Source organism: Rosa chinensis, chromosome 4, assembly GCF_002994745.2.
Source record: "Rosa chinensis cultivar Old Blush chromosome 4, RchiOBHm-V2, whole genome shotgun sequence".
Classification (NCBI taxonomy): Eukaryota; Viridiplantae; Streptophyta; class Magnoliopsida; order Rosales; family Rosaceae; genus Rosa; species Rosa chinensis.
In genome coordinates this window covers 11,003,605-11,017,254 of record NC_037091.1, presented here as the reverse complement: position 1 = coordinate 11,017,254, position 13,650 = coordinate 11,003,605, and the positions used below count along the sequence as shown (strand labels likewise).

The 13,650-nt window shown below is 39.1% G+C and overlaps 1 protein-coding gene across 8 annotated transcripts; it reads left to right on the top strand.

The window, feature by feature from the left end:
• Positions 1-6,241, top strand: LOC112195833. Of its 8 annotated transcripts, none has more exons than XR_005809335.1 (6): positions 1-489; positions 1,146-3,037; positions 3,669-3,854; positions 4,282-4,326; positions 5,097-5,178; positions 5,918-6,241. XR_005809335.1 is itself a non-coding variant. In XM_040517735.1 (4 exons), the coding sequence occupies exons 2-3, from the start codon at positions 1,313-1,315 to the stop codon at positions 3,849-3,851; spliced, it is 1,908 nt and encodes a 635-aa protein (XP_040373669.1). In that variant the 5' UTR covers positions 1-489; positions 1,146-1,312; the 3' UTR covers positions 3,852-3,854; positions 4,151-4,168. The 8 variants fall into 8 exon arrangements, 3 of the variants coding, with proteins under 3 accessions (XP_040373669.1, XP_024191817.1, XP_040373668.1); XR_005809333.1 differs by having other exon boundaries at positions 5,081-5,178; XR_005809334.1 differs by having other exon boundaries at positions 4,247-4,326; positions 5,081-5,178.
• Positions 6,242-13,650: the final 7,409 nt, after the last annotated feature.

Genomic DNA, 13,650 nt, shown 5'->3' with positions numbered 1-13,650 from the left:
ACAAGAAGAACAAGTACCAAAATTCAACCCAGAAAACGTGGCTTACGAACACCACGCCCTCCTTCCCACTAAATCTTGGTTTGGTCTTATATATATCAGTCACCATCTTTCCTCATATCTTCGATGGTGGTGTGCGCTCTTCCCTTTTTCTCAAGACAGTTACACATACACGCTTTTCTTTAAAACACTTAAAAAAGACAGAGGACCTGTCTGTGATCTCATTAGTGGTGGTGGTGGCTCTCTTTGCCTCCTTTTGCTTATCTTTGCTTTTCCATGTGCTTAGTTGGTTATTCTTCACTAGCCACCTTTCTCTCTTCCTTTCCTTTTTTCTATTAACCTCTCAGACTTGTTCTCTGTATTAAACTTTGGGTTAAGGAAGATAAGGCTCAAACTTTCAGGGTGGTAATTGTTTTGCAAATCAGCTCATCCTAGATTGTGGGTGTTGGGGTGTTTGTGTTTTTGTGCTCTTCTTGGATCCAATTTTCTGAGGTAAAAAGCTGGTCTTTTAGTATTTTTTTTTTTTTAATATTCATTGATTGTTATGAAATAGTTTCAACTTTCTTGGGTGTCTGTTATATTGTTTTTTATGATGACTTTGAGGCTTTAGTTGAGATTTTTCTACTATCTGTTTGGGTTTCTTTCTGGGTTTTATAATAATGGTGGTTAAGATGTAGAAAGGTTGGATCTTTTTAGTCTCTCTTCTTCCTCAGGATTTGGAAAAATTGTACAGTGGGCAGTTGGAAGTTACTAAATTGGGAGTTGAGTTGGGTTTGGTGAAGCTATGGGGGTTGGTGTATTTGTATCTGAATCATGCCTGGTGTTTCTTTCTTTGTTGCTTGTACCTGTTTTGGATTAGGGGCCAACTCATTTTTGAGCCAACAAGGGAAAGTTATTTAAGAATATTGCATTTGGTGTTTGATAGTACAAACAAATAATGAAAAACGCCCCAAAACAAATCTGTTTCAGATATGTCGTGGAGTCTAACGCTTCAAGCATGGTATTTGACAGCTCCCATCAATTTCTGAACTTGTTTCCAAAGCTTCTGGGTAGATATAATCCTTGGATATTTGATATGTACATCTTTTTCATTTCTTCTCACTTTCTAAAGTCTGTGGCTTTTGCTTACCGCTTGTGTTGCTGTTTAGGTGTACTGTAAGATAAGACTTGGACCAAGAAGTCTATATGATTCAGTTTGAGGAAGAACAAGAAGTCTATATGATTCAGTTTGAGGCAGAATAAGAAGTCTATAAGATTCAGTTTGAGGCAGAATAGGATAAAGAAGTTTATGTGTGTAATCTGATTGGGCCAGCCGATGGATGATCAAGTTATAATTCCTCAGAAAGATCGCCGGGGAAAAGAGGATACATCTCATAGATTGAGCAAGGAGAGAGTATTATCAAGAGAAGGTACTTTAAAATCCTCCGGCTCAAAATTGAAGAGGTTGGTCAAAATGGCAAATCCACAGCACCCTATAATTCCAAATGTTAATAGTTCACAAATTAGTAGATGTTGCGCAAAAAGTCCATTGTTTCAAAGTACTGTTGGCGTTGAGAGTAGGATTCCAAAGCATATACTGAGCGTAGATGAAAAATTTCGCCGTCGATGCTTGGAATTGATTCATATTAGTGCATCCAAAGCAGCTCAATGCAATGTAGCTGTGAATTTGAGCTCTGCGAAGATGGGTGTTTTAGCTGAAAGCCTTAGTGCGGGTGATTTTAGAAGTGGAGATACATGTGACTCTGCGAGGTTTGTTTATGAATGCCCATTGGAAGCTGGAGGTGGGAGTGTTGTCATAAGCCCTGCAGGACAGTGGATTGTAGGTACAGTTATGGGGAGCAAGAGCATGATAAATATTTTGAAGAGCCCTTTGTTTCACCAAGTTGGCCCCGAAGGTGGCAATGCAGATTCTGGAAGAATAACTTCAAATGATGACAAAGCCTCGATATGCCATGATTTAGCAGAGTGTCCTGGTGCATTAACTTTCTCTTCACCGACGACAGAAAAAGAAATTCCAGTTAAGGGAAGCATTAAAAATGAATCTGATGGGGGTCACAAAAGGCTTGTTTCTACGTGTAGCATAGACTCTCCATCTTCTGATCAATCTTCCCGTGCGGCTCTCGCCTCCGTTTCCCAAGGAATGCTCCAGTGCACGTGGAAGGGAGGGAATCCTCATTTTGTTTTCTCTACAGATGAACAGAAGGAGGTCTATGTAGCCAATTTGTGGAAGGTTCAGTCTAAAGAGGACAAGTCTCTGGATTATATATACCTGTTCCATGCAGGAAAGGGTGGCCAAAAGAACCATGAGATTCGCGATAGTGAGTCACACCTAGTCGGTAAGATGAAGGTGAGGAATTTGGTCTCTCTCTGCTCAAACAATTCAAAGATCATGGAGACTGAGTTTGTTTTGTATGGTGATGGTATTGAGATGCACACTTCTAGCCATAACCTCAAGAAGAGTAAGGGGTTATCGAAAAAGATGGTGGGAGTGTTCAGGACAAGTCACTTATCCAAACAAAAAACCATCTCCAAATTGAGTGGAGCTCTTGAGAATTCTTCTTGGGAGTCATGCCTAGATGATACAGCCAGCAATCAAGATGCTCTAGGTCTGCCGAATTTGTTAGAAGATAACCTCCCTCCAAATTTTGAATTAGCTGCAATTGTTATGAAAGACCATCTCCCTGATGATCGTAAGGAGGAAACTGGAGGTTGGGGTTTGAAATTTCTGAAGAAAGTTGGGGTGAAGAAAACCAATAACTCTGTGGAAGTGTCAGTGCCTCTCGAATGTTGTCGAAATAATGGTGATTGCTCTACAAGTATGGATGTTCTAATCCCCACAGGTCTTCATGGTGGACCAAGAACCAGAAATGGTGGCCCTTCAAGTCTTACTGAAAGATGGAGATCTGGTGGATACTGTGACTGTGGTGGCTGGGACATGGGGTGCCCTCTCACAGTACTTAAAAGCAAATCAAGGAAAGAGGACATTTTGCCTCAGTCAGATACTCAAGGGGAGTGCAAGCCGTTTGATTTAAATTTACAGGTATACCAAACTCCCATCAACACATACCCTTTAATATATTAAGATTGAGAATGTTATTGAGAAAATATTAAGATTGGCTTAAGTGATGTTTACTAAGATCTGTGCATCCAATATCTCTCCTGATGAATTGTTGTTCCAACTCTTCTACTGTCTTGTGACTGAAGTTATGCATAATCTGAAAAAATAATTGTTTTTGGACTTGCACGTGAGATAAATTTTATAATATGTAGAAGGTTTATAACTTATACATAATCTGCAGAGTAATATTGTTTTTGGACATTAGAGGTTATGCATAATTATGAAAAGTAAATGTTTTTTGGACACAAAATTGATCTTATAATCTGGAAAAGGTTATAACTTTAGAAGTAATATTGTTTTTTTGACATAAGATTTTCAAAAGATATTGTGACTTGAAAAAGACAAATGAAATGCTCTTTTGACTTTCTGGATGGGAACTAAAACTTGATAATTAATATTTCCATCATTCTTTGTAATTATGCTATGAATCAAGGATTCTTTGTAAAGCTGCTGTGTTTTAGTTGATGTTGAAAGATTTCAGAACTAATTTCTCACAACTATGTAAGTATTTAGATCTCTGTTTAGATGCTTATCTCTCCTTTCAACTCTTCAGGGCTCTGAGCATGCCACTCCCACATTAAGGATGCTGAATGTCCATGATGGTCTGTATTTTGTTCATTTTCAACCTACTCTGTCAATTCTGCAATCTTTCTCAATTGCAGTAGCGATTATCCATACACAGACTCCTTCTCTCCGGCCGAAATGTACAGAAGTTTCAACCAAAGTCCAGGGGTGAAATGTATGTGGTCTTTTGTAACTCTCCTGTATACAGCAGTGAGTAATTTACAATATCTGTATTTATACTTGGAATCAAGATGATTTCAGTTATGTTTTATGGTTTTTGATATAGTGATATCAGATAGATTTCTTATTGTAGCTTAGTTGGTCTGGTTGGGATTTTTAATCCTTTGATTCTTAGACCGGAAACCCTTGTAATCCGTTCCATATCATGAATGTACAAGATTTTGATATAGTTAGATTGATACATCTTGAGGGCAACAAACACCTAACTGCTGATTTTACAATTTGTTGTAGATCAATATGAACTGAAATCGATTCTTAGACCAAAAATGCTATTGTAATTTTGAGCTTGTTTTCTTTTCTCAACCTCCACTGCACCTTGAGCAATAGGTTTGCAGCCTCTCACATGCTTGCTCTGTACACAGCATTCTGGTGCTCAGAGAGTAAGTTCTGCTGCAATAGCAATAGAAGTAAGTTTCCCTGGATCTTCTTTTTGCCTTCTTTTCATCAGGACATGTTTTGCTGACAGGGATTAGAGTTGACTTATTATGTTGTACATCATTATATGTATTATATAATCAAACATAGTTGTGTAGTTGAAGATAACTGAGATGCAAAAAAAGTATATATGTTTTCTTCTACATAATCTCATAAGGTGAGAAACATAGCCATGTCATAACTATGGAGTGCTTAATTGTAAAATTTGGCATGCGAGTAAAATTTGGAATAGAATTCTACTTCATAGCGTAGCTAAAAATAGAAAATGAACAAGTAAGATAGCTAGTTTTATGCTTTTTCAAGTATCATCACATCATTTAAACAGGATCTGAACATTGTGGAACAATATGGGAGCTAAATTGCAGTAAACATTTCTCCAATGGGCTGCTAACTTCTATTCTGTATGATTTAGTATAGGGTTAATGACAGATTCATTTTGTATAGTTCTAAATATAAGCAGGTCAAGATTCTGGATTGCTGTATTTTGTGACAATTATCGATCTTCTTTTAGGCTAGCTTTGCACGTCTGCATATTAATCTTGCATATCGGTCTGTGCCTGGCCATCTTCTGTTATAAATTTGTCCTTCTATGCTCTAGATTCTGACAAAATTCATGCTATGTGTTAATACTAGTTAGAAGCTGGCATGATAAGTTGTAAATGAACATCCTATTTGGGCTTGTTCTGCAAAGGTATTCATAATTTTTTTTTTTTTGGGTGGGGTGAGTTGTTTTTAATTGAAGAGGAGAAAGAACAAGGAGAGGAAAGTGAAAAGAGAGATGATAGACGATGTCCCATGAACACCTTGAACCCACTGTTGCCAAGGTATGCTCTTTTTCAATGAAAAACGATCGGTAATTTTCATATTCTCTTCAATTAAGGGTTTCTAGGATTTAGGTTTACAGAGTTATGTTAGTTGAATCAATCTGAGAGTAACTTGTTTCTGTCCTATGATTTTGACTTTCTAATCATATGTTTCCCTTTGAATTTTAGCATAAGCTTGGGAATTCTAAATGCCATTTGCATTGGATTCTTGAAATGAACTGAATTGTCAAAGTTTGGTTAGTTTTGAGTAGCAACCCTGCCCAAGACTCCCTTGGCTTATCAGCAGAAGTGAAAATTCTACATTCTGTAATGGACGCAGATTTAACAAGTTTCAGTTTCTACATTTAGTAGTTTTAAATCAAATAAATTGTTTTTAAATTGTATAGTTTTCTGTTTCTAATCTGCTGGCAAAACGTCTGCTGAGTTATCAACACAGGCTGTTTTGGGTTGAAAAGTTTCATGTTTTCTAAAAAGTATTTTGTTTTAGAAGAATCTTTTAATTCAATAAAAGAATTTTGCATAATAAGTTGAGATACAACTAGGCCATTGTCCAACATGATCATCAAGTGATGTAGAATCATGGATGATCACAGGCTGGTATACTTGTGGTCAACCTGATAAATGGAAGGATCTAACAAATAAAGAAAGATCCTTGTTCAATTGCTGAAGCAAAATTATGTTAAACAACTCTCATTATATTCAAATGAGAATTTTTAATTTTGCCCATCTACTTTTGTAGATTCAAAAGTGTCAAGGAGACGGCCAGATAAATGGCCAGTAGATATGCTGATACTGATCAACTTCACTTCAGTAATGTATGAATACATCGTGAGCAGCATAGGCTGGCCAATGCAGCTGCTGCCCTGAGGATTTTGGTGCTAGCCAGCCACTCCCACAATTGACATTTTTTTTTTTTTTGAGAAGAAACAGCTTTTTATTAAAAAAGCAAAAATCGAGATACAGGGAGGCGGACAAGGAGTCCGCTTTAATGATCTAAAGAGGGCAGCTAGGGCTATAGGCCTAGCATCTCGTCTAATAATACTAATCAAGGCTTAGGGGCTTATACTACAGCTGCTTGCCAGTTAAGAATAATGGAAGAAAGGTTATAATCCTTGAATTCCTTAGAAATAGAAACCCATAAGGATGCCCAAAACTTGACTCTCTCCCACAGGTCTTCCTTCTCCACCCCTTCATAGTTTTCAAATAATCTTTTATTTCTTTCCATCCAGACCACCCAAACTACAGCTAGCACCCCACAACCCCAAAGGGTTCTGGCCTTTTTACCTTTACGAAACGCTATGGGGTTTTCCCTTAGCAAGTCATTTCTCTGTAATGGAGTTGTCCAGTCCACTCTTGCTTCCCAAAATAATTTTTTCCATAAGAAATTAGCCACTTCACAATGCACGAAGACATGATCAGCACTTTCCCCTTGAGCTTTACATAAAATGCACCAGTGAGGAGAAAAACAACTTCCTGGTCTTCTCCTTTGAAGAACATCACATGTATTTGTCTTCCCCAGTACCACAAGCCATCCCAAAATCTTCACCTTAGTAGGGACCTTGACCTTCCAAATAAACTTTGCAGGAGGAAAAATTGGATCTGATCCACCACTAATTAAGAAGCTATGGAAAGAATTGCAAGAGAATTTCCCATTAGGCTCAAGCTTCCACCTCCTTTCATCTGGTTTGGACTCCACTATTCGGACATTTTCTAGCTTAACCATCAGCGAGGCAAACTCCTCAATCTCTTGATCATTTAAGTTTCTTCTGAACCCAAAATCCCAGCTCATCGGAAAATTGAGAGGGAGAGCTAACCTTTCCACTGAATAGTTGGTGTGTCTTGATAGTCTGAACAACCTTGGAAAGTAGAATTTTAAGGGTTGATCCTCTAGCCAAGAGTCTTCCCAGAACCTCACTCTTTTACCATTGCCCACAATTAGTTTATGACAGAGAGAATATTGGCTTATTCCTGCTGAAATATCCTTCCAAGGGCTTCTACTTGATCCACCCATACTTGGCTTTGTGTCCCACCCATTCACATTATATCCATATTTGCTCCTTATTACAGCATGCCATAAGGACTCTCTCTCCAAAGGAAATCTCCAAAGCCATTTCCCTAGGAAAGACTTATTTTTTGCTAGTAGATTCCCGATTCCCAGCCCTCCTCTTTCTTTGCTTTTCGACACTATCTCCCAACGAACTAGATGGTTCTTCTTACCCTCTCCGACTCCATCCCAGAAAAAATTTTTCAGAAGAGATTCTAATCTCTTTGCCACTCCCACCGGAATTTGGAAAAGAGATAAATAGTATGTTGGGAGGCTGCTTAGAACTGCTTGAATCAATGTCAGCCTACCGCCTCTCGACAAAAAAGCTTTTTTCCAACCCTCCAATCTCTTTTCAATTTTCTCTACAACTGGGTTCCAAAATGAAGCTTGCTTTGGGTTACCACCTAAGGGAAGGCCCAGGTATTTCATAGGCCAAACTCCAATCTCACAGCCTTGATCAACAGCCATCCTTTCTAATCTCCCAGCCTCAGTATTTATTCCAACTACGGAGCATTTTAATTTATTGATTTTCAGCCCTGAAAACAAACAGAAACTTTCTAGGACCATGTTTAAATTATTCCAATTCTGGTCATCATCCTTCAAAAAGAAAATTGTATCATCAGCGAATTGCAGATGAGTGATTTCAACCTCTTCCCTCCCGACTACCAGGCCTTCAATTAGTCTACAATCTCTTGCTCTCTCCATAAGTCTATCCAGAACATCCACCACTAGGGTAAAAAGAAAAGATGATAAGGGGTCACCTTGTCTTAATCCCCGAGAAGCACCGAATTTTCCTCTTGGTCTCCCATTTATCAGAATAGAAAAATTTGCTGACCTGAGACAACCCCCTATCCATTTTCTCCATCTGTCTCCAAAGCCTTTACTTTCCATAACATAATCCAGAAAGTTCCACTCTACGTGATCATACGCTTTCTCAAAGTCAATTTTGAACACCAGACCCTCTTTCTTCTTCTTCCTTGTCTCATCAACCACTTCATTAGCCACCAAAACTGCATCTAATATTTGTCTCCCTTTTATGAAAGCGCCCTGGGCACCAGAAATGGTGTCACTTAAAACCTCTCTCAATCTCCAAGCTAATACCTTTGCAATAATTTTATATAAGCTTGTTATCAAGCTAATAGGTCTGTAATCCCCCACTTTTAGTGAATTTGCTTTCTTTGGTATAAGGCAGATGTATGTCTCATTCGTCACCTTATTCACAACTCCGTTTGTGTGAAATTCTGCCATAACATCTAATACCTCTCTTTTGACCACTTCCCAATTTCTTTGTAGAGCTGCGAATGAAAATCCGTCCGGACCCGGAGATTTATCCGTGTCACACTCGAACACTGCTCTTTTAATTTCTTCTTCTTCAAATGGTCTCTCCAGCCATCTTGCCTTCTCTACGCTTATTGGGTTCCAATGGAGGCCTTCAATTCCGAAACTCACTTCCTCTTTGCTTGAATAGAGATTCTTGTAGAAGCGGATGATCTCTTCCTCTATCAAAGCCTCTTCTTCAACTACAATGCCGTTGCTTAATTCCAGCTTTTCAATAACATTTCTTTTTCTTCTGCCATTGACTAGCTTGTGGAAGAATCTTGTGTTGTTGTCTCCTTCTTTGGCCCATTTTAGCTTAGCTCTTTGCCTCCAGAAAATCTCTTCTCTCAAGGCTATCTCCTCCAGTCGCCCTCTTAAAACTTCCCTCTCCCTTTTTTTGACCACACATATACCTGCATTCCTTTCTTCCTCATCCAGCTCGTTTATTCTTGCTTCCACCACTTTCTTTTCTTTCCCAATATCACCAAAAGTCTCTCGACTCCATATCTTTAATTTTCCTTTCACATTCTTGAGCTTTCTCATGAATCTAAAGCCTTTCCAGCCATCACAGTTTCCTTCCTCCCACCACTTTCTAAAGTTTTCTTTGAAGGAAGGATGTTCCAACCACATGTTTTCAAACCTAAAAGGTGTAGGACCCCATTTAACACTAATTGTGTCAAGCAAGATTGGGCAGTGATCAGAAGTTACTCTCGTAAGAGCCAATTGTCTTGAGTTTGGAAACATGGACTCCCAATCTGTAGAGTATAGAAATCTGTCAAGTCTACACCAGATCGCACTCTCCCTTAAATTGGACCATGTGAACTCTGCTCTTTGAAGACTTGGATCACAAAGATTTGCCTCCCTTATGAAATCATTGAATGCCTGCATGCTACGGGTAGTTCTGCCACCACTTGATTTTTCGGAAGGGAATCGGACTACATTATAATCCCCACATATGCACCACCTACTTCCACATAACCCATATAGCCCTGCCAGTTCCTCCCAAAACCTTACTCTTTCTCTGTATTTGTTTGGGCCATATACTCCTGAGAGCCACCAATCCAAGCCATCAACTCCAGCAATCTTTATTGATACAGAATAAATCCCAACTACGGATTTTGTTTGGGCCATATACTCCCACAATTGACATTATATTGGCATAACGGACGAGATTGATCTCCAGCCAATGTGTAAAGCAATCTCGATTGTAAAGGTCCAAGCAGAGGAAGTGAGATATCAGCTGATCAACATCACACCTTCTCCAAGGTCCTCCATACAGTATTATATGAGGGAGTTTGTTCTTCCATACAAGCAAGTCTCACTTTCTCCAGACCATCTAAGTTTCCATGAATTCCTGGGAATTCATGGGGATTAGAGTTCACTTGTTCTGCATTCTGCTGTTTCATTTCTTTTGCATATATGTAGATAGCAATAGCACTGCATGACTGCAGTTATTTACATACCCCATTGATAATCATCTGTTCAGCTAGGAACATCTTATCCATCAACAAGTGTATTTCTCATTTCCCTCCCATTACCAAAAACCATTCTCCTTGTCTATTTGATCTTATGCATCTTGGTCTCTTCTTCCACTTATCCATTTTTGAAGTTGGACTGACTGTGAAGGGAAGATAATGCAACATAGCTAGCTCACAGTGGAATAGCGGACTAGGCTTACCCTGCTAGGGATTTGGGACAATCCAAATGAGTGGTAGATAAATTGTTGTTTATCCTTCTCCTAGCTGACATTGTCAATCCTTGTCCGTCAAGTCTCAAACGCGAAAAGTATGATTCAGACCGTACGTATATATGATCATTTTTTTCTGAAGTTGACTTGACCATGTTGAAACCTGTAAACCTGTTGGTCTTCCTTATCTGTCTGTTTGTACACAGTACTGGTCCGTACCTGAAGCAGCTCTAGCTTGCTTTGACTGAGAAATTTGACACTTACTTTGAATTTAGAAAATCCCTCCTTTTTTATGTACCACTATACATAATCTCCCAAGTCCCATCCTCCCTCTGTTAACCTTGCTTACTTCTTCTGCGGCTATGGCCATCCTCATGCAACTGACAGCACTCCATCTCCAGAAATTATTGTTTGCTGAAACTTCATTTTGTCTTGCAAATCATGCCTTTCCTCTAGGATCTCGAAATCCTGATGAATATATTATTAATTAAATTAGGATCACAAGTTAGAAAGTATCCATCTGCGGTGGGCTGTGACCCGGTAAGTTTTTATTGTTATCTGTCACTATTTGCAATTGGATTCTTAAATTCTTTACGCCTCCTAGCTTTGTCTCATACATTAAAACAATGAATTTGAAGCATCATATTTCATCTGTTATTTTTGCTGCATGGTTTTTCTCATCTGTTCTGCATTTGTACCTTTGAATTATCTCCATGTATATAGGACTTAAAGGCATACTTTAGTCTTCCAGTTTTTCATACAATTGGTATTTGAAGATTTTTGGGGATTGGTTGTTCTGTCTTTCAGTTATTTGGTCATAGCTGATCTGAACTCATAGATTCAATTATCTTTTGTTCAATTTTTCTAGTTTTAGCTTCGATTCTTCGGCTTAACCGTCTCCTTGTCCGAAGCCATGAAATTGGATTTGGCAGCACTGATTCTGAGATGGATCACCACCATCACGCCTTCTATTCAAAAGAGGCCAACACATAACACGCAGATGGGGAAGCTGGGAGTGATGCTGTTGTTTTCCAGCCGGCCCGAACAAGAGGTGCAGGACCAACAGTTAAAAAATGGAGCAGTTATAGTCACATCTGTGTCTCCTTAGGGTTTAGCAGCTCCAATTATAGCCGGCATTAAACGCCTCGCAAGTTTCCTTGACTACAATTTTAGCACCTCCGATTAGCTTAGCAAGTTCCTGACCAAGTGGTCCCTTGAGCATCTTCACAATATGATCTCCACAGCAGCACCCTACTCATCCATCATCTGTTTTGTGAAAAAGGTTTCACACCCCCATTTTTACAAACCACACCCCCTCCTATTTCTGTTTCAATTTCTACAACACCCCTTCATTTGAGTTTTATTCCATTTTCTAGTTGAATTGGCCAAGGCGTGGTTGTTTTGTAATAGCTGAACTTTCTTGTGGTTCATGCACCTTGAACTGGATTGTTTCATGGTCTTGGGTTGTTTTAAGAAAAGAACTTCTGTGTTCGCCCCTTGGTATACTGTGGTGATGGACTGATGGGAGAAGGAAGCTGGGTCTTGAGGCTAACATGGATGGGAACAGAATGAGAGGGGCCAAGAAGATGGAGCATGGGTATTTTTGAAATTCAATGCAACATAAAGAAATAAATAAAATATAAATATGAATCTTGGATCTCTTTTGTTCAAATAGACTAGTTTACTTTGCGTTATAATCATTTAGTCAAGCTATGTAAAGTTTTTAAACATGAAATTGGAAGTTAAGAAAAACAAGTTAATTCTTAAATTGAGTTATCTAATGCTGTAAGATTAGTTTTTGGAGTAGGAAATTATCTTATCTGGTGCACTGTGAACCAATCCAGTGGAGGCTTATGAGCACTGTGAACCAATCCTGTCTAGCTTTTGCTCATTAACTTCAACTAAGGCGAGTGTTCTTATACTAGTCGATTAAGTTCAGCAGTGTTGGTTGTTGAATAGAGTATCAAAGAATAAACCAACAGGGGTATTTTTCAGTTCCCTCCTGTTTATCCATTTTGAAAATCGAACGGTGTGTGAAGGGAAGATGGCCTCCCTTTTTTATTTTTTGGTCTGCTTTCCTGAAGTAGTCTACATGACTGGTCTTCCTTTCTGACTGTACACAGTTCATTACCGGCCCTTATCTTGAAGCAGCTTTGACTGAAAGTTTTCTTTGAATTTAAAAAAATCCCTCCTTTGATTCCCTAGTGTTTATATATTTCCTTCACAAGTTACCACTATATAAATCCGTCATGCCGCCACCACCAACACCACCACCACCACCACCACCACCACCACCACCACCACCACCACCACCACCGCAACATCTCCAGCGATTATTGTTTGCCACAACTTCTCTTTTTCTTGCAGTTCATGTCTTCCATCTCGGATTTTTTTTTTTGGCAAAGCATCTTGGATTTCCAAAGCCCAAAGAGTGAGCAATTATTAAGTCAGGATCACAAGTTAAAAAATTTCCTCCTCAGATCCGTGACACGGTAAGTTTTTCTTGTTATCTGTCACTCTTTGCAATTGGGTTGTTCTTAAATTCTTAATTCCTTTTAGCTTTGCTCATGGCTGTAAAGCACATTTTTTAAATCTGTTATTGTTTGCTCGATTGCTTTGTTTTATGTTCTGCTTTTGTAGCTTTGAATTCATCATCTTCATGTTTATTGCAGCAAGCAGGCCTGAGCTTCCCATTCCAAGACAATTGCAACATCACACTCGGTCTCCTCCTCATCCCTCCAGATGGATTCCACCACCTATGAATGCCATTCGAATAAATACTGCATCATGGTTCAATGACTCTCTTTTAGCAGCAATTGCTTGTGATTCAAATGGTTTATTGGTTGCTGGCAGAGCAATGAAGATGATGGCCCCTTCTGCAATGGCTGCAGAAGCTTTGGCTATTAGAGAAGCGACGAATCTTGCCAACACATTCCCATGGCAGGACATTCTTATTTCTTCTGACTCAAGATATTATCGACTCTCTTCGACGAAATGACCCAGCTTCAGATTAGTCAGTGACAAATATTCTCTCTCAAGTCTGGTATCTCCTTTCACTGGTCGTGGACCAGTAGAAAGGCAAACAAAGCAGCTCATATTGTTTCCTCGTTGGTCTACAGTGGGAGGTGTGCTCTTATCTGGGTTCAGCACCCTCCTTCTCCCTTATTTGAAGTTCTTGAGAGTCTTTGTTCATCTGATTTGTCTGAATTTATATGCTTCATCAATCTAGGTCAATGATTAAGTGGTTGCTCACTCAACAATACTTAGATAGTCCATAGACCAACACAAAACCATCTGAAGGGTGATAAAGATGAATCAACAGGTCGACGAAGGGTCTTTGCTTCCATTTTCCATCCAAAGCAAGGCCGGCAGTTTCCAGAGTGCGGTGTAATGAGTAGAAGCATGCATCCAAGTTCATCTCCTA